Source organism: Euleptes europaea, chromosome 18 (assembly GCF_029931775.1).
Source record: "Euleptes europaea isolate rEulEur1 chromosome 18, rEulEur1.hap1, whole genome shotgun sequence".
NCBI lineage: Eukaryota > Metazoa > Chordata > Lepidosauria > Squamata > Sphaerodactylidae > Euleptes > Euleptes europaea.
Genome location: NC_079329.1, coordinates 7,846,796 through 7,869,120, shown reverse-complemented (window position 1 = coordinate 7,869,120; position 22,325 = coordinate 7,846,796). Strand labels below are relative to the sequence as shown.

The window sequence follows — 22,325 nt, the reverse complement described above, 5'->3', positions numbered from 1 at the left end:
CAGGTGCAGGGACAGATGGGTTGGCCGAGTGATGCCTGGCTCTCTCTCTCTCTCTCTCTCTCTCTCTCTGATTCTATGACTAAACCATGCTGGCTTGAGTGATGGAGGGATGCAGGGATGGATTGATTGACAGGTGCAGGGATAGATGGGTTGATAGAGTGATGCCTGGCTCTCTCTCTCTCTCTCTCTCTCTCTCTCTGATTCTATGACTAAACCATGCTGGCTTGAGTGATGGAGGGATGCAGGGCTGGATGGGTTGGCCGAGCGATGCCTGGCTCGCTCTCTCCCTCCCTCCCTCCCTCTCCTCTTCCTCCCTCGGGCGGCTGCAAAGCGAAAGTCCGTCCTCCAGCTCGGGTGTCGCCGTGACGACCGCGCCAGGTCCCGCCTCCCCTCCCCTCCCCTCCCCGCCCTCCCCTCCCCGGCCTCCTGGCCGCCTCCCGCCGTGGTCCGGGGCCAGGGCGTCCGTTCGTCCGTCCGTCCGTCCGGCCTCGCCGTCCCTCCCCCGTCCCCGGGCCGCGGCCTCGGGGGCCAGTCGCAGGCTGGAAGCGGAGCAGCCTGGCTGGGGGGTCCGGCCATGGAGGGGGGCTCGAGCCAGGGGGCCCCGCCGGCGGCGGCGGCCGCCCCCAACCCCTTCGTCCACGAGCTGCGCCTGAGCCGCCTGCAGAGAGTCAAGGTGAGCTGCGGCCCGCGCAGGGGGGGGGGGGGGAGGAGGGAGCGCGCGGACGGGGCGGGCGGAGCGGGGGCGCGCCCGGGACGGACTGGGGGGGGGGATTGCGGCCGCGGGGGGTCTCGGCTGGATGGCGACGGAAATCGGGGGCGCGGGGGCTCCGATGGGGAAGAAGCGGGGGTCTTTCTTGCGGGGGAGAAGCTGGGGTCTTTCTTGGGGGTCTTTCTTGGGGGGGAGAAGCTGGGGACTTTCTTGGGGGTCTTTCTTGCGGGGGAGAAGCTGGGGTCTTTCTTGGGGGTCTTTCTTGGGGGGGAGAAGCTGGGGACTTTCTTGGGGGAGAAGCTGGGGTTTTTCTTGGGGGTCTTTCTAGGGGGGAGAAGCTGGGGTCTTTCTTGGGGGGAGAAGCTGGGGTCTTTCTTGGGGGAGAAGCTGGGGTCTTTCATGGGGGGAGAAGCTGGGGTCTTTCTTGGGGGGGAGAAGCTGGGGTCTTTCTGGGGGGGAGAAGCTGGGGTTTTCCTTGGGGGTCTTTCTAGGGGGGAGAAGCTGGGGTCTTTCTGGGGGGAGAAGCTGGGGTCTTTCTTGGGGGTCTTTCATGGGGGGAGAAGCTGGGGTCTTTCATGGGGGGAGAAGCTGGGGTCTTTCTGGGGGGAGAAACTGGGGTTTTTCTTGGGGGTCTTTCTAGGGGGGAGAAGCTGGGGTCTTTCTGGGAGGGAGAAGCTGGGGTCTTTCTAGGGGGGAGAAGCTGGGGTCTTTCTGGGGGGGAGAAGCTGGGGTCTTTCTTGGGGGTCTTTCATGGGGGGATAAGCTGGGGTCTTTCTGGGGGGGAGAAGCTGGGGTCTTTCTGGGGGGGAGAAGCTGGGGTTTTTCATGGGGGGGAGAAGCTGGGGTCTTTCTGGGGGGGAGAAGCTGGGGTCTTTCTGGGGGGTCTTTCATGGGGGGATAAGCTGGGGTCTTTCTTGGGGGGAGAAGCTGGGGTCTTTCTTGGGGGGGAGAAGCTGGGTTCTTTCTGGGGGGGAGAAACTGGGGTCTTTTGGGGGGGGAGAAGCTGGGGTCTTTCTTGGTGGAGGGAGAGGCATTGTGCTCTGGAGAGCCGTCGGAAGGTACGACATTGTTTGGCTTGGGGTCTCCGGCCGGGGCTTGTAGGGAAGCTTGATTTGGGGGGGGTTGTGGAAGGGGGCTTGCAGGCTGCCCTAGAGGGACCGTATGGGGGGGGGGAAGGCCATTCGGAGGAGGCTTCCTGGCGCCTCTGCCAGTGGGGCCGCATGCAAACCAGCCATGCCTTATAGGGCCAGGGGGCTTTGGGGCTCTCTTGCTGATGCTCTGGGGGGCTGCCTAGGGAATGTGGGAGGGGGGTGGATGGGTTGCCTCGGGGAGGGGGCTGCTCGCGGGTCCAGGGCTCCTTGAGTGAGAGGAAGGGTCTGTTGTAGGGCCCGGCGTTGCTGTAAAGGGTCTGGGGCAAGCCTGGGACAGGGGGAGTTCTGCAGGGTGGGTTTTCAGAAGGCGCTTTTGGGGGAAAGGGAGAGGATGGAGGATGGACAGGAGGAGGACTTCATCTCAGCTCTGCCTTGAACGTCTAAACATGGGGGTCCCAGAGGGGGGAAGAGGACCAACTTGGAAGGGGCAGGAGGGGGGGTTCTATGGCCAGCCATGCCAGAGGTGGAGCCCCTATCTTGTGGGCGAGAGCATGATGCGCTCCTTCCTAAACCTGTCGTGGTTCTGCAGAGGCCTAGAGCCCGGGGAAGGATGTCTTGGAGGGATGGAGTCGCTAAAAGGGGAACAAGAGCTTGGGGGGGGGGGCGACTGCAGTGTATTGTGGGTTATTATGCAGTCCTTGGTGAGCGGGTCGGTGTCCGGGGTGGGGGGGGAGAGTTCGGCTGGGCCAGTTTGGGGTTTGTTTATGTGGGACCCAGAATGTAAAGTGCTTCTCCTGGGATGCTTCTCTTTTTTTGGGGGGGTCACTTTGGAAGGAAAGAAAGAAAGAGACGGAGCCCCCCCAGTCAACTTCCAGTAAGGCTAGAAGGGGAGTAAGGCTAGTGACTCCCTATTGTTTTTCCTTCAGGCATGCATGCGGCAGTGGAGGGGTGGGGGGGAGAAAGGAAGCAGGCCCCAAAGAACAGCAGAGGCCTGCGAAGTGGGGCAGGCACGAGTCTGGGTCCGAGCTGAAGACTGTGGGACAGGCTGGCCTAGTGGTGAGAACACGGGGAAACGGGCTAAGCTACATAAGCACTGGTTGGGGCAGGATGTCTGTGGGTTGTCTGGCGTTTTCCTTGTTCCCCGCCCGGCTCCTGTTTTGGCCGCCTGCGGCTACAAGGCTCTGCTCTCCCAGGCAACGGGGAAGCTGCTTCCCAGCTACCAGCCCGGTTTGCAAACTCCGAAATCCCCAAGCCTTCTCTCTCCCCACCATCTGGCCTGTGGCGATCCTATTGGTCAGGCCGCACCTGGAGTATTGGGTGCAGTTCTGGAGCCTCACTTCACAAAGGATGTGGACAGAATCGAGCGGGTGCGGAGGAGAGCGACGAGGATGATCAGGGGGGCCTGGAGACCGAGCCCTACAAGGAAAGGCTGAACAAACTGGGAATGCTCAGTCTGGAGAAGAGGCTGAGGGGTGGGGACAGGATTGCTCTCTTTAAGTATTTGAAGGGTTGTCACTTAGAGGAGGCCAGGGAGCTAGGAGGCCAGGGAGCTGTTCCTGTCGGCAGCAGAGGAGAGGACTCGCAAGAATGGGTTTAAATTGCGGGAGGAAAGGTACCGGCTGGATATTGGGGGGGGGGTGTTTACAGTAAGAGTTGTTCGACAGTGGAATCGGCTACCTAGGGCGGTGGTGAGCTCCTCCTCACTGGCAGTCTTTAAGCAGAGGCTGGACAAGCACTTGTCAGGGATGCCGTAGGCTGATCCTGCATTAAGCAGGGGGTTGGACTAGATGGCTTGTATGGCCCCTTCCAACTCTATGATTAGAATCATAGAGTTGGAAGTTGGGATCTCTTGTTTTACAGATACCTTGAAGGGCTCCTAACTTGCTGCAGCAAACCAGGAAATATTCCCATCACATTCAAGCTTGCGGTGAGAGGATAACAGAACTTGGGAAGCTGGGTATATGTCTGTTCCCCCGCTCCAAGGGTTTATGCTAACGTAGGAGAGAAATGGAAAGAATCTACCGCAGCCATTTGGGGATGCGCATGAAGGGAAATCAGCTTAACCCACAGCAGTACCCACACGCTCCCCAACAAAGTAGGAACCAAACAGTCCTCTGAAATCCATCCAGCCGACAAGCATCAATGGGGAAATTTAGCACCGGACTGGGAGAGAAGGAACACCTAGAGATGGAGCAATAGAATCATAGGGCATCTTGGCCATCTTCTGGGCATGGAGTAGGGGTCACTGGGTGTGTGTGTGGAGGGGGTAATGTAGTTGTGAATTTCCTGCATTGTGCAGGGGGTTGGACTAGATGACCCTGGTGGTCCCTTCCAACACTATTATTCTAATGGCAAACCACCTCTGTCCGCCTCTTCCCCTGAAAACCCTGTGGGGTCGCCACAAATTGGCTGCAGCTGCACCACACTTCCCACCTCCGTCATAGATCCTTAATTATTCAGCCGGAAAACTATACATGGATGCGGTCTGCACTGGCTTTGTAAGGAGGGAGGAGGTCAAGGGGTCGTGCGGGCCGACTTAATGAAAAGATTGACTCGGTGCCCAGGGGCAGGGAAAAGGCTAACCTCCATGCTGGGGATTATTAGGAAAGAGCCTGAAAATAAAACAGCCACTATTGTAATACTTTGTATGTTAATCTGCGGAGCAGCTTGTTCTGGAGCCCCCCCCCACCTTTTTTGTTGTTGCAAGGGTACCATAATGCTAGAGGGGATACTTGAAATGCTTCTTTACCCAGCGAGTAATTACATTGTGTAATTCACTGCCAGGGAACGGAGTTGTGGCCGTAAGCATAGATGTCTTAATTGTCTCAACTGCAAATGAGATCAAGATACGTTTCTTTTTCCTCTTGTTGTTTTGTATTAATACATGCCTTTCCTGTTCTGTTTTGTTTACACTCTTAAAAAACTGCATACAATGACGGTTCAACAGAGAATCTGTGCAGTGTACTTTTTTCCTAGCTGGGCCTCTTTCTGCTCCTTCACCTGTAAGGCATAATGCAGGGGTATCGAACTCGATTGTTATGAGGGCCGGAGAGGTAGGGTTGCCAACCTCCAGGTACTGTGGAATTCAAAATATAGCACAAAACAATTGTTTCTAAAATAAAGAAACCAAACAATAGCAACTCATGCTATTACAGATATATATTGGAAACATTCAATAACCACAATTCTGGAGCAAAGAAATGTATATCACAGTTGGTCTAAGACCCCAGCTCTCAGCATAAGGCTTTACAATGCAAAATATAAGCCAAAATGCTCAGTCCTTATTCAGTCCGTATTAATAGTTTCAATTTCATAAAGTGCATCAGTAAACCACGGAAACAAGATGTAGAGCAATGGAGAGCCGGTATAATTCCATTTCGTCCAGATATATAGGAAAGGTACACTCCTTCATGCATTGATTGAACAGTGCACGGAAAGATTGAAGGCTTGAAAAAGTCTACACGAAATTTTTTTTCTTTATTTTAGAAACAATTGTTTTGTGCTATATTTTGAATTCCACACTCCTGATTAAGCACTTGCAAGCCGTTTTTTGATTACAACCTCCAGGAACTAGCAGGAGATCTCCTGCTATTACAACTGATCTCCAGCCGATAGAGATCAGTTTCCCTGGAGAAAATGGCCGCTTGGGCTATTGGACTCTATGGCATGGAAGTCCCTCCCCTCCCCAAACCACGCCCTCTTCAAGCTCCGCCTCCAAAACCTCCCGCCGGTGGCAGAGGGGCCTGGCAACCCTACAGATAGGACATAAATGTCCCATGGTCGGGCCATGCCTTGCCAGCCCAGATCGAGTGTGTGTGTGGGGGGGGCTCTCCTCTGCCGGCTCGTGGCCCGGATAAGAGCTCTCAAGGGGCTGGATCCGACTCGCAGGCCTTGTGTTTGACACCCCCGGCATAATGCTTTCACCTTTCCCTTTCTCTCCAGCGTGGTGTGGTGGTTAAGAGCAGTGGTTTGGAGCGGTGGACTCTGATCTGGAGAACCGGGTTTGATTCCCCACTCCTCCACGAGAGCGGCGGAGGCTGATCTGGTGAACCGGATTAGTTTCCCCACTCCTCCACATGAAGCCAGCTGGGTGACCTTGGGCTAGTCACAGCTGTCTTCGAGCTCTCTCAGCCCCACCTACCTCACAGGGTGTCTGTTGTGGGGAGGGGAAGGTGGTTGTAAGCCGGTTTGATTCTTCCTTAAGTGGTAGAGAAAGTCGGCATATAAAAACCAACTCTTCTTCTTCTTCTCTGATCGTACCCCCTTCAGTAGCTCAGAGTCCCAGATTTTTTTCTCCTTGAGGTTTTCTTTGCCATAGTGGGTCTTCCTTGCTTTCGAGACAGTGGCTGAAAACGTCCAGCAGCCAAGGTTGAAGTGTCTAGGTAGCGTAGTTAACTTTCCTAAGATGAGAAGGGAATGGTTGTGCTTGTTTTTCAGAGAACTGGGCAAAATACTGAGCTCAGTTTGCTGAAAACTACTCTGGCCCTCCAGAGCACACTAGAGAATCTTTTTTGGAGATGTGCTAGGCAGGCGATCCTAATTCCAGGATCTCTGATGTTTGCCAGTCGTCAGCACCGCCAAATGAGACCATAATAACAATACTTTGTATGACTTATTGTGTCATTTTGACAACGCTTGACCTCAACAAGCTATTCTCTCCCCCCCCCCCCCCCGCCGGTTCTTTATTTACCTTGCTGTGTCATTATCTTTGGTTAGGACCGACCAAAATAACACAAGCAGTCTCCAGAATCCTTCATCACGCTGGGTGTTAAAGGATGGGGGAGAGGTAGGGCTGATGACCTGCAGGTGGGGGCTGGAGATATTCCAGAAATACAGCTGATCTCCAGACCACAGAGGTCAGCTCGCTTGGAGAAAATGGCTGCTTTGGAGGGTGAACTCTATGTCATTGTACTCCACTGAGGTCTCTCCCCCACCCAAACTCCACCTTGCCCAGGCTTTACCCTCAATCTCCAGGAATTTCTTAGCTTGGCGTTGGCAACCGTAGGTAGGGTTGCCAACTGCCAGGTAGTAGCAGGAGATCTCCTGCCAATTCAGCTGATCTCCAGCCGATAGAGATCAGATCCCCTGGAGAAAACGGCCGCTTTGGCAATTGAACTCTATGGCATTGAACTCTATGGCCCCTCCCCAAACCCCTCCCCAAACCCCAAAAATCTCCCGCCAGTGGCGAAGAGGGACATGGCAACCCTAACCGTAGGGTGCCGTTATTAGTGGCCTGAATTCCTTTTGTTAGTTGGCTACGCCTCTGGAATGGCCTATTGTACCTGCTTCAGGGGGAGAGCCAGCGTGATGTAGTGGTTAAGAGCGGTGGTTTGGAGCCGTGGGCTCTGATCTGGAGAACTGAGTTTGATTCCCCACTCCTCCCCATGAGCAACGGATGCTAATCTGGTGAAGCGGGTTGGTTTCCCCACTCCTACACACGAAGCCAGCTGGGTGACCTTGGGCTAGTCACAGCTCTCTTAAGAGCTCTCTCAGCCCCACCTACCTCACAGGGTGTCTGTGGTGGGGAAGGGAAGGTGATTGTATGCCGGTTTGAGTCTTCCTTAAGTGGTAGAGAAAGTCGGCATATAAAACCAACTCTTCTTGTCTTGTTTCATTCTGTGGGAGCATCTCATGCCCATGTGGCTGGTTACTTTTGGGATGGGGTTTGGTTTCCAGCTGTTCTCTCTTTCGAACCTTCTCAAATTTCTGTTGTGTATGTGAACCAGTCTGATGGATTTATGCTCCAATGCATTTGAGGAAGTGAGCTCTGACTCAGCTTATGCTTAGGGGTGCCAGCTTTCAGGTGTGGCTGTGGATCACCCAGAATTACAGCCCGTCTCCAGACTACAGAGATCGGATCCCCTGGAGAAAATAGATGCTTTGGAAGGCGGACTGTTTAGCATCATACCCCACTGAGGCCCCTGCCCTCCTCAGGCTCCATCCTCCAAATCCCCAGGAATTTCCCAACTTGGAGCTGGAAACCTAACCCCCCCCCCCCACCAACTTGGACCTGGCAACCCTACTTATGTTGGAATTAACCCTATGTGGCATGCAAAGGAGTAGAATTGGTGCACTCCAATTTCTCTCTGCCCTGGCAAACCCTTAAAGTCAACAGAAACGTGCACTGTAAATTAATTCTGTGCCGGGGACATGGTTTTTTTTGCCAGCTTGGTGTGGTGGTTAACAGCGGTGGTTTGGAGCGGCGGAGTCTGATCTGGAGAACCGGGTGTGATTCCCCGCTCCTCCACATCAGCAGTGGAGGCTAATCTGGTGAACTGGGTTTGTTTCTCCACTCCTACACATGAAGTCAGCTGGGTGACCTTGGGCAAGTTACAGAGCTCTCTCAGCCCCACCTACCTCATGGGGTATCTGTTGTTGGGAGGGAAAGGGAAAGTGATTGTAAGCCCCTTCCTTCCTTCCTTCCTTCCTTCCTTCCTTCCTTCCTTCCTTCCTTCCTTCCTTCCTTCCTTCCTTCCTTCCTTCCTTCCTTCCTTCCTTCCTTCCTTCCTTCCTTCCTTCCTTCCTTCCTTCCTTTCGCTTCTATTTGCCATCTTACATCAAGCTTCTGTTTGCCATCTTACAACAGGCTAATCTGGAGAACTGGGTTTGTTTCCCCACTCCTACACATGGAGCCAGCTGGGTGACCCTGGGCTAATCACAGCTCTCTTAGAGCTCTCTCAGCCCCACTTACCTCACAGGGTGTCCGTTGTGGGGAGGGGAAGGAAAGGTGATTGTAAGAGTGGTAGAGAAAGTCGGCATATAAAAACCAACTCTTCTTCTCTCTTGCTCTCCCCCTCAGCTGCCATGCATCTTCTGCCTGTTTTATCCCTGCAGTTTCCTCCCACCCTTCTATTTAAAAATCCTATCACTCCAGCAGTGTTCCCAACCTTCTTTTTCCAGAGGCCTTCCCTGGAGGTCTAAATGCTCTTTCCCCTCACTTCCCCTTCGTCTTCAGACCCCGCCAAGGCTTCCTGGTTGATGCCTCCTTCCCTTCCTCCCATAAACAGTGCTCTGGGCCGGCTGTTTCTCAGGGGAAAAGTTTACTAGCGGTCAGCGCTGGCCTGGTGCTTTGGGGTATTTATGACAAGAGAGGCCCTTCGGGGGAATCTCAGCTGGGACCGGCTTCTCCAACATGCCAGGAATTCTAGGGCAATGGCCACGCGATCACCGAGCGAGATTGTTTCCTTCGAGAGCTGGTTACAGATCACCGGAGGAATGGACCTACTGCTATAAAACCATATTGCCCTGATTGTTTTACTGGAGGGCCGCAAGCCGGGGTGAGCGGTAACTGATCCGTCGCTCCAAGCCTCGGATGATTCACTGCGCGGGCAAATTATAACCGCAAGTTCAGAACCCTTCCCAGGGGTTGTTTTGGAAAGAAACGAAAGCAGAAATATTAAATATGACCTTAGAAGGACAACTCTTGGTTGGTGACATTCTTGGTTATCTTTTAACTTCTCTTAAAGAGACCTAATAGAGAAATAAATAAATAAGCAAGAAAAAAAAACATCAGCTTGAAAAAGAGTGGCAAACAACCCCTTTGTAAAGTTTATCAGCTCCCCCAATGATCTGGTACAATGGTCAGACTCTGATAGACTCCCATAGAAAGTCATGGTTTAAAGAAAGGGGTTTATACATTTATTAAGGGTCATCTGTAGTTTTTACTATGATCTCTTAAGTGAACACATGAACACATGAAGTTGCCTCATACTGAATCAGACCTTTGGTCCATCGAAGTCAGTATTGTCTACTCAGACCAACAGCAGCTCTCCAGGGTCTCGGGCAGAGGTCTTTCACATCACCTACTTGCCTAGTCCCTTTAACTGAAGATGCTGGGGATTGAACCTGAAACCTTCTGCATGCAAACCAGAGGCTCTTCCACTGAGCCACAGCCCCTCCCCAACTCTTAGGAGTTGCTCAGTAGCAGGGTGAGGTCCCTTCTCATATTTTAGACATGGGGAGGTTGGTCTGGAGTACAGCCGTTAGGTGCCCTCGCGCATCCTCTTTTGCCACTCTCTCTCGCCCCCTGCTGGAGGGTCTGTGGCTCCACAATTCAAATTTCTCTGCAGCTGGGTTTGGAAACGAGGGGAAATCTCCTGGTTTTGTTTGTGACATGGTGTGCTCTGGATCCCACTGTATTTGGAAATTGTAATTTCAATCTTTTAAATTTTTCAATTGCATTAATTGTTTTAAAGGGTCTAAAACTGTGTTTCTCCTGGCGCTTTTCTTGCATCTTGATCGTGGTTGGTGACATTTTTTCCCTGGGCATTGAACACATGAACACATGAAGCTGCCTTATACTGAATCAGACCCTGGGTCCATCAAAGTCAGTCCTGTCTGCTCAGACCGGCAGCAGCTCTCCAGGGTTTCAGGCAGAGGTCTTTCACACCACCTAATTGCCTGGTCCCTTGAACTGGAGATGCTGGGGATTGAACCTGGGATCGTCTGCATGCCAAGCAGATGCTTTGCCACTGAGCCACAGCCCCTCCCCGAAGAAGAAGGGGATGAAGAGGGACCTGGCAACCCTAACGACCATGGCAGTTCTGTTCTGCCGGTTGTCAAACCTGCCCCCCCCCATTTCGCGTTAACGCTTTGAACAAGCATAGACCCCCTTTCCCCTCTTTCATCTTTGGCTTGAGAAGTTAATTGCCCCAGATGTGGGCTAAGCTTGCGGAAAGAGATGATGTTGGAGGGCTGGTCTAGATGCCCTCTTAGTGTCTCCCAGCACTACAGTTTCATATTCTCAATCGTCTTGCGCAGAAAACGAGCGCATTCAGTGGCATCCTATGACGCCTCTTCCACGGTGTGTTTTGCAGTTCTACGTGCTGGGGGTGGTGCTGGCACCGATCCGCGTCGCTTTGGCCTTCGTCGTTCTCTTCCTCATATGGCCCTTCGCACTCCTCCAGGTGGTGGGGCTCCCGGAGGAGACGCTGCAGGAACCGTTCTCTGGATGGAGAAAGTAAGTGGCGGCTCAGCATTGGTCAGTTCCAGGCATCGAAGATGGGGTTGAGCTAGATGATCTCTTAAGGTGCCTTCCAACTCTGTCAGTGCCGTCCTGTGTGGATAGATGGGTAGCCGCGTTAGTCTGTCTGTAGCAGTAGAAAAAAGCAAGAGTCCAGTAGCACCTTCAAGACTAACAAAATTTCTGGCAGGGTCTGAGCTTTCGTGAGCCACAGCTCACTTCTTCAGATACAACTAGAATGTGAATCCATCTAGCATTGTGTGTGTGTAAAGTGCCGTCAAGCCGCAGCCGACTTATGGTGACCCCTTATGGGGTTTTCATGGCAAGAGACTAACAGAGGTGGTTTGTCAGTGCCTTCCTCTGCATAGCAACCCTGGTATTCCTTGGTGGTCTCCCATCCAAAGACTAACCAGGGCTGACCCTGCTTAGCTTCCGAGATCTGACGAGATCGAGCTGTACCATGCTGCCTTCCCTCCTACCCATCTAACATTAGACTGCTGAATTCCAACTAATAATGAAGCTCCAAACAATGAACGCATTCTCCTGGACTGAATAGAGATCTGGGATTCCTGTCTCAATGCTAATTTCTCCATGCCTACTACCCCTCTGCATAGCCTTTCTTTCCTTTATCCCTTAGAAGCTCCTTCATCAATTGTTCTTGAGCAGCGTAAATCTAATGTTTGAGGGATATAAGGACTGAGATAAACCTTGCCACTGACAATGTAGCCTTGGGATCCCTGTCACTTAATAAAAAAGGCATTATGTCAGACACATGGGCATTAGATTTATATGTTAAAAGGGGAGAGATATAACATAATCGAAGTTCCTCATAAAAGCGGCATTCCACCCTCTGCATACCACACCTAATCCAATCACACCTGCTAATGTCATTTACTTGCTTTTGACATTTACATTGCCATTGTATGTCTGATTCAATCTTCTCTACTTAAGAAGAGAGCTCACACCCCGCCAGAAATTTTGTTAGTCTTTAAGGTGCTACTGGACTCCTGCTTTTTTTTGTTTACCGTCCTGTGTAGACTTACTTCAGTCTAAGCCCACTGCAGTCCTTGGCCTGAGATTGCAAGAACTCTGAATAGGATTGCACTGTATGGCTTTTTTGGCCTCTGCAGATGACTTATGGTGCTGGCTGCAAGCAGCTCTTCTGATACCCTTCCTGGTTTTTCCCTCCCTTCCCGCTTTCTTTTCTAGCACCGTTTCCCATGGTTCGGTCTACCTGCTGAGCCGCCTGATGTTCTTCCTGCTGGGCTTCATGCGGATACGGGTGCGGGGTCAAAGGGCATCGCGGCTCGAGGCTCCTATCCTGGTGGCCGCCCCGCACTCCACCTTCTTTGACCCTATCATCCTGCTGCCCTGTGACCTCCCCAAGGTGGTGTCTCGCACTGAGAACCTCCACGTGCCAGTCATTGGAGGTGAGAGGATCTCGTGTAGCGAGTGGGAAGGGTGTGGGATCAGGTGGCTCTGAAACTCATGAAGACATGAAGTTGCTTTCTATTGACCCAGACCTATTGGTCCATCAAGGTCAGTCTTGTCTACTCAGACTGTCAGTGGCTGTCCAGGGTCTCAGGCAGTGGTCTCCCACATCACCTACTGCCTGGTCTTTTTAATTGGAGATGCTGGAGATTGAACCTGGGACCTTCTGCACGCCAAGCAAATGCTGTACCACTGATGCATAGCCCCTCCCCAAACACATATGAAGCTGCCTTCTACTGAATCAGGGCCTTGGTCCATCAAGTTCCGTCATGTCTACTCAGACTGGCAGTGATTCTCCAGGGTCTCAAGCAGAGGCCCTTTACATCACCTACTGCCTGGTCATTTTAACTGGAGATGCTGGAGATTGAACCTGGGACCTTCTGTACGCCAAGTAGGTGCTCTACCCCTGATGCATAGCCCCTCCCCAAACACACATGAAGCTTCCTTCTACTGACTCAGGGCCCTGTTCCATCAAGGTCAGTATTGCCTACTCAGACCGGCAGCGGCTCTCCAGGGTCTCAGGCAGAGGTCTTTCCCATCACCTGCCTGCCTAGTCCCTTTAACTGGAGATGTCGGGGATTGAACCTGGGACCTTCTGCACGCCAAGCAAATGCTCTACCACTGAGCCACGGCCCCTTCCCAGATCATAGCAGCAGATCATAGTCAGGAAGAGATTACTCCATGAGGTCCTTCCCAAATAATTATATACCCATTTGCTCCAACTGTCTACTTGTGCTGTGGTGCGGTAGGAAATTGAGTCCACGTGAGGTTTGCGCAAGTGTCTCACATTCACATGGTTTTGTGTAGGGTATCAAATTCAGCATATTGAAAAACTTACCTTTCTTTTTAACAAGATTCCCAAGCTTCTAGACTTTATGGTTGTGTCCCTCAGGTATCAAATTCAGCATACTAAGAACCTAACTTTTAAAAAAAATCCCCATTCCTCTAATCCAGGGGTGTCAAACATAAGGCCCCCGGGCCGGATCCGACTCCTTGAGAGCTCTTATCCAGCCAGCCAAGGTAGCCACCCCACCCCCCAGTCCTGATCTGGGCTGGCGAGGCCCGGCCCGACCAAGTGACATTTATGTCATATCCGGCCTTCGTAACAACTGGGTCCGACACCCCTGCTCTAATCCTTATGGTTGTGCCTCTTTCAAATAGATTTAATGGGATGACAGCCCTCTTGTAAACACCAAATCTACCCGGGAATGCTCATTCAAATTTGCCAAATTTCAGATTCAGGGAAACGTTTCGGGCCGGCGCATTTCGAATTGGGTGTCCGGTGAAGACTCCAGAAAAGTTATACGCCCCTTGACTCTCCGTCTCTCCTTCTCGCCCGCCCCCTGCAGCCCTGCTGAGATTCAACCAGGCCATCCTGGTCTCCCGCCATGACCCGGCCTCTCGCAAGAAGGTGGTGGAGGAAGTGAAAAGACGGGCAACTTCCCAGGGAAAATGGCCACAGGTGAGACCCAACATGAGCCAACTACGCCTTGTACTGGCTCCAGCGGGTGGTTGGGTATTTGAACAACCCACCCTACTGTGAGAGCCAATGTGGTGTAGTGGTTAGGAGTGGTGGACTCTGATCTGGAGAACCAGGTTTGATTCCCCACTCCTCCACATGAGCGGCGGAGGCTAATCTGGTGAACCGGGTTGGTTTCTCCGCTCTGGGTGACCTTGGGTTAGTCACAGTTCTCTCTGAACTCTCTCAGCCGCACCTACCTCACAATGTATCTGTTGTGGGGAGGGGAAGAGAAGGAGATTGTAAGCCAGTTTGATTCTCCTTAAAAAGGTAAAGAAAGTTGGCATATAAAAATCATCTCCTTTCTCCTCCTTCAATTTCCTCTTTTGTGTTCCCAGGTCCTGTTTTTCCCAGAGGGAACCTGCTCAAACAAGAAAGCCTTACTGAAGTTTAAACCAGGTAGGAGACCTGTGAGGTCAGGTCGTATGAATCGAGTTCCATCTTATGCTTTTATACTGGACAATTTTGTGGAGGATAGGTGTATCAGTTGAAATTGAAATTATTTAAGACTTTCTATTCCTTGGCTCCACCATCAACCAAAAGGGAGACTGCAGCCAAGAAATCAGAAGGAGATTGAGACTGGGAAGGGCAGCCCTGAAGGAGCTAGAAAAGATTTTGAAGTGTAAGGATGTGTCACTGGCCACGAAGACTAGATTAATTCATGCCATCGTATTCCCAATTACTATGTATGGGTGTGAAAGGTGGACAGTGAAGAAAGCTGATAGGAAGAAAATAGATTCCTTTGAAATGTGGTGTTGGAGGAGAGTGTTACGGATACCATGGACTGCCAAAAAAAACAAATCAGTGGGTTATAGATCAGATCAAGTCTGAACTGACCCTAGAAGCAAAAATGACTAAACTGAGGCTGTCGTATTTTGGCCCCGTCATGAGACGACAAGAGTCACTGGAAAGGACAGTCATGCTAGGAAAAGTGGCGGGCAGCAGGAAAAGAGGAAGACCCAACAAGAGATGGATGGACTCAATAAAGGAAGCCACAGCCTTCAATTTGCAAGTTCTGAGCAAGGCTGTCAAAGATAGGACATTTTGGAGGACTTTCATTCATAGGGTTGCCTGAGTCGGAAGCAACTTGATGGCACTTAACACACACACACACACAGGTGTATCAGTGGCTCCTGGCCATAGTAATTAAAGGGAACCTCCACCATCAGAGGCAGCAAACCTCTGAATACCAGGGCCAGGAGGCAACATGAGGGGAAGGCCCCTGCCTCTGTGCCCTGTTGTTGGACCTCCAGAGGAAATGGTTGGCCATTGTGTGAGAAAGGATGCTGGACTAGATGGACCACTGGTCTGATCCTACGGGGCTCCTCTGATGTTCTAATGAAGGCCTCGGCCTCTATGCCCTGTTGTTGGACCTCCAGAGGAACTGGTTGGCCACCGTGTGAGAAAGGATGCTGGATTAGGTGGACCACTGGTCTGATCCAGCGGGGCTCTTCTGAAGTTCTTACCACAGACAGCATTGCAAACGAGAGGGCTCAAGCTACCTGCAGATCCATTTTTATCTCCTTCTTTTGTTCTTCCAGGTGCCTTTATATCTGGTGTCCCCATCCAGCCGGTCCTTATCAGATACCCCAACAGTCTGGTGAGTCTCCAAGAACGAGAACAGAGAAGCGGTGGAAGACACCGTTCAACCTCTGCCTCCCCACCTACGCTGGAGGCCTGAGAGGTCGCTGCTGATTCTATGACCTTCGGCAGCTCATGAGAGGGAGGGCACTTTGGCCATCTTCTGGGCATGGAGTAGGGGTCACTGGGTGTGTGTGGAGGGGAGGTAGTTATGAATTTCCTGCAATGTGCAGGGGGTTGGACTAGATGATCCTGGTGGTTTCTTCCAACTCTATGATTCTAAATATAACAGCCCTCTTCTCTTTGCAGGATTCAACAACCTGGGCCTGGAGAGGACCTGGCGTGTGAGTAATTTTTTAAAAAAGGAGTGGAGAGAGGAGAGCGAGCTCTATGCAGGAATGAGTTTGTCCCCCAAATTGACGTGTTGTCACCCTCCCTTTGTACTTTCAGATTAAAGGTCATCTGGCTAACAGCTTCCCAGCCCTGCACTACTGTGGAAGTGGAGGTAAAAATTAAAAATCCCTTTTAACTGGCACCTGAGCACCCCCTGTGGAGATCTCCTGTCACGTTCCCTGATTCACACACCCCAAGTTTCCCAAATCACCCAACTCTACAGAAATTTGAATTCAGAGCCAAAGGAGTTCCAAATCGTAGTTTTACCTATAGATATGGAAGTTCCGGCACCGCTCATCTGATGGTTGGTTTTCATATGTGTTTTGATTTCCACCATTTCTCTCTTTGGTTTGCTGCCTCATGCACTTTTTAGGAGAAAGGGGCCATTCCTATATTCTGAATAAGTAAATGTTTTCAGAGTTCTACTTGAGAAGGCAAGACTCGTTGGAAAATATAATAATGCTAGGAAAAGTTAAAGGCAGTAGGAAAAGAGGAAGACCCAACATGTGATGAATTCAGTCAATAAAGGAAGCCACAGCTTTTAGTCTGCAACACCTGAGCAAGCTTGTTAAGGATAGGACATTTTGGAGGTCATTAATAGGGCTATGTAGATTTTCCACGTATTTTTCAGGTTTGGGTTTAATAAGCCCAGAATTTTTGAAAAAGCCGAATAGCATTATCAGCTTTTTACGGATAATTGAAAATTGCTGTTGCCCTCCCCAATCATCTACACTTTACCCCCAGCAAGCTGGGTACTCGTTTTACTGACCTCAGACCCCATTCCTTACCATTAATTCTTCCTGTAATTTTCAGTTTCTCCCTGTGTATCAACCCAGCTCTGAAGAGGCGGTGAACCCTACGCTGTATGCTAACAACGTCCAAAAAGTCATGGCCCGGTGAGTGGCAAGGTGCTCATGTGGTCCTAGGTTGTGGGGCGAAGGATTTTGGCAAGGGTTGGGCAGGGAGTGTTGTGAAGGTGAACCTTAGACATTGGAGGGATGGGTTATGGGGGAAGGTTTCCTGCCCAAAAGAGGCAATATCCCCAAACTACCATGCAGACCTTTATAGTAGCATTCCTCCCACAACCCCTGATTTTACTGACCCATGCAGACATCGTCAGGATCAGCAGGTCTCTTTTGTTCTGCCATGAGCCTTTGAAGATCTCTTAGTGGCTGGCTGAGAAGTGTCAGGGCTGGTTGCTCCCAACTGGGAATGACTCAAGGGGAACCTGGAGATATCAGAAGTGGTAGCCCCCATACAGCAAGAAGAGCCAGTGTGGTGGGGACTAAGGCAAGGGAACCCTGATTTTAGTTCCCCACTCAGCCCTACCAGGTCAAGAAGAGCCATCTTGAGCAAATCTCCATCTCTTGCCTTCACCAATCTCACAGGGGTTGTGAGGATAGCACAGCAGAGAGAGAAAATTACATACTCCACCCTCAGTTACTTGGAGGATGTGTGAGATATGTTGTGTGGTTAAAAACGAGAGATGGCAGAACCGTTTTTGGGGGACGAGTGGTATAAAAATGTGAAACAGCTAGATTCGAGCCCAGCGGCACCTTAGAGATCAACCAGATTTTCAGCGTATAAGCTTTCAAGAGTCAAAGCTCCCTTCATCAGATCCCTTCATCAAAGGGAGCTTTTATTCTCAAGCTCATACCCTCAAAACCTGGTTGGTCTTTAAGATGCTACTGGTCCTGAATTTAGCTGTTCTATTGCAGACCAATATGGCTATCCATATCGTAACATCCTCTGAAACTATAAAAATGTGATAATCTGTTAATCTGGCAAAGACAATAGGTTAGGCTCTTAGTATCAGTTCCAGACTTGGCCAATCCAGAGACTTATTACCCGCCAGTTACAGAAGCCAACATTGAACTCCTCTGTTGCTCTGAAATACTATACATCTGAGGGGTCTGGAGACCAAGTCCTATGAGGGAAGGTTGAAGGAGCTGGGTATGTTTAGCCTGAAGAGAAGAAGACTGAGAGAGGATATGATAACCATGTTCAAGTACTTGAGGGGCTATCATAGAGAGGATGGTGCAGAGTTGTTTTCTGTTGCCCAAGAAGGTCAGACCAGAACCAATGGGCTGAAATTAAATCAAAAGTGTTTCCGTCTAGACATTAGGAAGAATTTTCTAACAGCGGTTCCTCAGTGGAACAGGCTTCCTCGGGAGGTGGTAAGCTCTCCTTCCCTGGAGGTTTTTAAGAAGAGGTTAGATGGCCATCTGTCAGCAATGCTGATTCTGTGACCTTAGGCAGATGATGAGAGGGAGGGCATCTTGGCCATCTTCTGGTCACTGGGGTGTGGAGGTAGTTGTGAATTTCCTGCATTGTCCAGGGGGTTGGACTTGATGACCCTGGTGATCCCTTCCAACTCTATGATTCTATGATTCTACATGTGTATTTGATGCCTTCTATAAGTGCTCCTCCCAGTCACTCACCTTCCATCCGTATGGTCTATGGTCATTCGCTCACCAGACCGAGTCACAGCCTCAGACCTGGTTCCTTGGAGAAGAAATTCAGGATGTGAGGGAAAGGGGAGGGTGTCATCATTTAATGTTGGCCCTCAGTTTGGTGCATGATGGGAAAATTCTCCTCTTGCATGAAGGAACTGTGGCGCGGTTTGGTGGGAAGACGCCAAGGATGTTGTTTAGACCTCTGTCTTCTCTTGCCTCCCTCCTGCCCTCTCTTTTAGGGCCTTGGGGATTCCTGCCACGGACTGTGAGTTTGTGGGCAACCTTCCCGTCACCGTCGTGGGTCACCTGAGGGTGGCTCTGGAGCCACGCATCTGGGAACTGGGCAAGGTGCTGCGCAAAGCCAGGTGAGACGTTGGAGGGGAACCGCTTGGTTATTGATTGGCCAGGGGTAAAGAAAAAGCAGGACCAAAGTAGGAGATGGAGTAGGAAAATGGACCGCCATCTTATCGACAGACAAGCCTCCAGAAGGAAGTCAGTAGTGTGCTGGCTGGGGGAAGAGGTATGCTTTATCCAATACACTATGGTGGCGGAGGCAGCAGCTCCACTCCTATGAATATGCATTGCTTTTGCATCCTGCAGAAGAAGCGGGGCTTCTGCAGAAAGTGGGTGGGCCTATATCAAGAATGGCATGGCCACCAGCCAGCCTCAGGCAGATGCCCTGCACAGTTGCGTCATTTACCAGTGAGGGTTAAACTCCAGTGCCCTCCTACCGATAGCAACAAACCCAGTAGCCCACAATGCTCTTCCCAGTCCCATTCTCAAACAGCTCTTTCTGAGCCAAGCTTTATAAATGGCATCATGAGAAATAACCCGGTGCATCACCCTTCGCAAAAAGGCATCTGGGGAAACCCAAAAAGAGCAGAGTTAAGATGCAAAGTGATCGGTTTCTTCTTTCGGACGGCTTCAACGACCTCTTTTTGCAGGTGCCTAACAGGGGGAGTCAAGTGCCAGTTGGATCCAGTTCCGGTTTGTGCACCTGGGCAGCTAGGACCAACAGAGCTGGCCCGTTGTTTGGGGCTGCCATGCCCTGAGGATGTGGAGGGGCTCTTGAACTATTTCCAACAGGTAAAGTGGACTAGAATGTGGGAGAAGCTCGTAAAATTAGGGGACTGAGGAGGGTCGAACTAAAATAAGGGAAGGAAACATTTTGCAGAAATCTTCAGGAATCATTTCCGAATGTGGTGAGATTCCTGATTGGCTAGGATTGAGAGATTCCTGATTGGCTAGGATTGAGGGATTCCTGATTGGCTAGGATGTCCTGTATGAACAGTACAGATAGCATTACCTTCCCTGTAAATGGGCTTCATTTGCCCTCAATGTTGTCAACGCATAACAAAATCTGATTACCTGTGTAGATTTTTTAGGTCCCGTAAGTAGCCCTAGGTTAGCTGGGATCACTGAGGAAGAGTGAAATAGAGAGGAAAAAATTGTTCCGGAGGAGTAAAATGGTATAAACCGTGGCGGCACAGAGCCACTCAAAAAGGTGAGATTTAGAAGAAGAGTTGATATTTATATGCCGACTTTCTCTACCACTTAAGGAAGAATCAAACTAGCTTACAATCACCTTCCCTTCCCCTCCTCACAACAGACACCCTGTGAGGAAGGTGTGGCTGAGAGAGCGTGACTAGCCCAAGGTCACCCAGCTGGCTTCATGTGTGTAGGAGTGGGGAAACAAATCCAATTCACCAGATTAGCCTCCGCCGCGCATGTGGAGGAGTGGGGAATCAAACCCGGTTCTCCAGATCAGAGCCCACCGCTCATGTAGAGGAGTGGGGAATCAAACCTGATTCTCCAGATCATAGTCCACTGCTCCAAACCACCGCTCTTAACCACTACACCACGCTTAATTTCTTTACAATTTTAGAATTTTTAAGGAAATGGGAGTCAGGGGCTTGAGGTAAAAAAACAAAATTGAGAATAAGAACAAGGGAGGAGTGTTATGCCAACACCCTTTTTATCCACAGTGTGCTTTCCCCTCCAGGACACTGATGGAAATACGGACTCCCGGGAAGTATCCCTGGCCTTGGAAACATTAGAGGGAGAGTACGAGCCCCAGCAACTGACATGCCGTGCCTTTGAGGTAACCACCATCTCTTCATGCCACCTCTTAACCACATTCTTGAGGCGACCCTGAAGGCGGTCGTGGGTCTGTGGGAAGGAGGCAGCGTGGGCTGAGAGCGTTCAGCACTGCGTTGGTCCTCATCTCTGTGCCTCGTGCGCTGTTTTCCATGTCACCAGCTGTTCTCAGAGATGCGCGCGGAGACCGGGGACCGCCGGCTGCGCTCGGACGGGTTCTGTGCCATTTTGCGCCTACTACTGGGCACGCCCAGGACGGATGGGGCGGAACTCCACAGCCGGCTCTGCAGAGACCACAGACAAGATGGACTGACCCTTGGTGAGGGCCCTCATGTCTACCCAGATAATTGGGCATTGAAGGGAGGAGGGGAGGCCTGGAGGGGTAGTTGTAGACAAGACACACAGAAGGATTCGAGGAAGGAGGTGAGATTTCTCCCTTTTGCCACCCCCATGAACTCGCTTCATTTTTAAGCAGAGGCTAGATGGCCATCTGTCAGTAATGCTGATTCTGTGACCTTAGGCAGATCATGAGAGGGAGGGCATCTTGGCCATCTTCTGGGCATGGAGTAGGGGGTCACTAGGGTGTGGGGCGGGAGGTAGTTGTAAATTTCCTGCATTGTGCAGGGGGTGGGACTAGATGATCCTGGTGGTCCCTTCCAACTCTATGATTCTATGATATTATATCTGGCAAGGGGGATGAGATGCAGATAGGAAGAGAGGCGGGACTGTGGTGATTGGAGGGAGGGTGGCCAGGGCTTGCTCTGCGCTGCCCAGTAGAGCAGTGGGAGAAAACTGGGAGGAATGGGCATTGTGGTGAAGTTGTGACATCAACTGCGGCACGAACCAAGAAGTGACGTCGTTGCGTTGGCTTGAGGCCCTAAGGTTCACCGGAAGCGATTTGGTTTTACCAAAGAGTTTTGGCCGAGTCCTAGAATATCACACTGTTGCGGAAGTGATGTCATGGTATTGCCACAACACTTGTTTGCCTCACCCAACGGCTTAAACCGCCCACTGGTTGTCGGTGTTTGGCGGGGAAACATAGAAGGAGGGGAAACTTCTTCAGCCAGGTGGGGGAAATTAAGAGGTGGTTTGAAGGAAGGCTGTGAAGAAGGGACGCTTTGGGCGGCCACAGAAATGGAGACCTGTAAGGAGATGAAGGCAGAAAGCCAGGATATTCGTACAAAGTCCTACAGGCATAATATTTACACGCTGAGAGGATCTGTTTAGCCTTCTACATATGCTAAGTTGACCGAGAGGTCACGTTGTTCTCTCTTTCTCTTCCTCACCCTTTCTTCCCCCCCACCACAGATGAATTCCAGGACTTCTCTCTCCGTCACCCTGACTACGCCCGCCTGTTTAGCACATACTTGCGCCTCCCCGCGGCCCGCGCTCTGGCCAAGCCCGGCCCCCCGCCCGCCTACGCAAACGGCATCCCGGCAGCAGCCTCTCCCAAAAGCAAGGCAGACTGAACCCCCCCACCCAAACCTCTTTAGCCATGTGTATACAAAAAACAAAGACAGAACCCCCCCACACACACAGCCATGCCACACCCTTGGCCACGCAGACCCCTCCCCTCCTGCTCGCTTGCTAGCTCCATGCCGCTATGGTGGTTGGGCAGAGGGGGGGCGGAGACACCGCCATCTCAGGGCAACCATAACCGGGGAACCACAGCCGCAAGTTCTTTGGGGATTGGGGCTTCTCTCCGTTTATTTTAAAAGTTTTTTTTTAATTTTATTTTTGTTATGTTTAATTATATCATTTTATTTTACGTTTGTTTGTTGTTGACCTTATTTCCCCCTGTTTTCGTGAGGGAAAGGAAGGACGGAAAGACGACGGTTTTCTTGCTTTTTGTTTCCGTTTTCCGTTTTGTAAAATATAAAGAAGTGCTATTTTATATATAAAATAAATATCTATATATCTATAATAAAAGGTGTGTGTGATCTGTTGAAAAACAAAGGTGATTCTCAAGAGTTTTTAAAAAAAAAGTTGAAGAAAGAAATATCTGTCAGGTTTTTAGCCTGGCCTC

The 22,325-nt window shown here is 51.0% G+C and overlaps 1 protein-coding gene across 1 annotated transcript; it reads left to right on the top strand.

The window, feature by feature from the left end:
* Positions 1 to 574: 574 nt before the first annotated feature.
* LPCAT4 (lysophosphatidylcholine acyltransferase 4) lies at positions 575 to 22,014 on the top strand. The gene is made up of 14 exons (XM_056864167.1): positions 575 to 673; positions 10,617 to 10,759; positions 11,972 to 12,192; positions 13,603 to 13,715; positions 14,111 to 14,171; positions 15,314 to 15,372; positions 15,663 to 15,697; positions 15,804 to 15,858; positions 16,560 to 16,642; positions 18,442 to 18,567; positions 19,147 to 19,288; positions 20,205 to 20,303; positions 20,462 to 20,618; positions 21,608 to 22,014. Exons 1-14 carry the CDS (start codon positions 575 to 577, stop codon positions 21,766 to 21,768), a joined length of 1,554 nt encoding a protein of 517 aa, XP_056720145.1. The 3' UTR covers positions 21,769 to 22,014.
* Positions 22,015 to 22,325: the final 311 nt, after the last annotated feature.

Bases quoted from the DNA above. Each gene is read 5' to 3' on its own strand.
- LPCAT4 (XM_056864167.1), top strand. From the start codon at position 575: ATGGAGGGGGGCTCGAGCCAGGGGGCCCCGCCGGCGGCGGCGGCCGCC. The intron at 10,760-11,971 runs GTAAGTGGCGGC...TTTCTTTTCTAG, and splicing joins CCGTTCTCTGGATGGAGAAA to CACCGTTTCCCATGGTTCGG. The intron at 14,172-15,313 runs GTAGGAGACCTG...TTGTTCTTCCAG, and splicing joins CTTACTGAAGTTTAAACCAG to GTGCCTTTATATCTGGTGTC.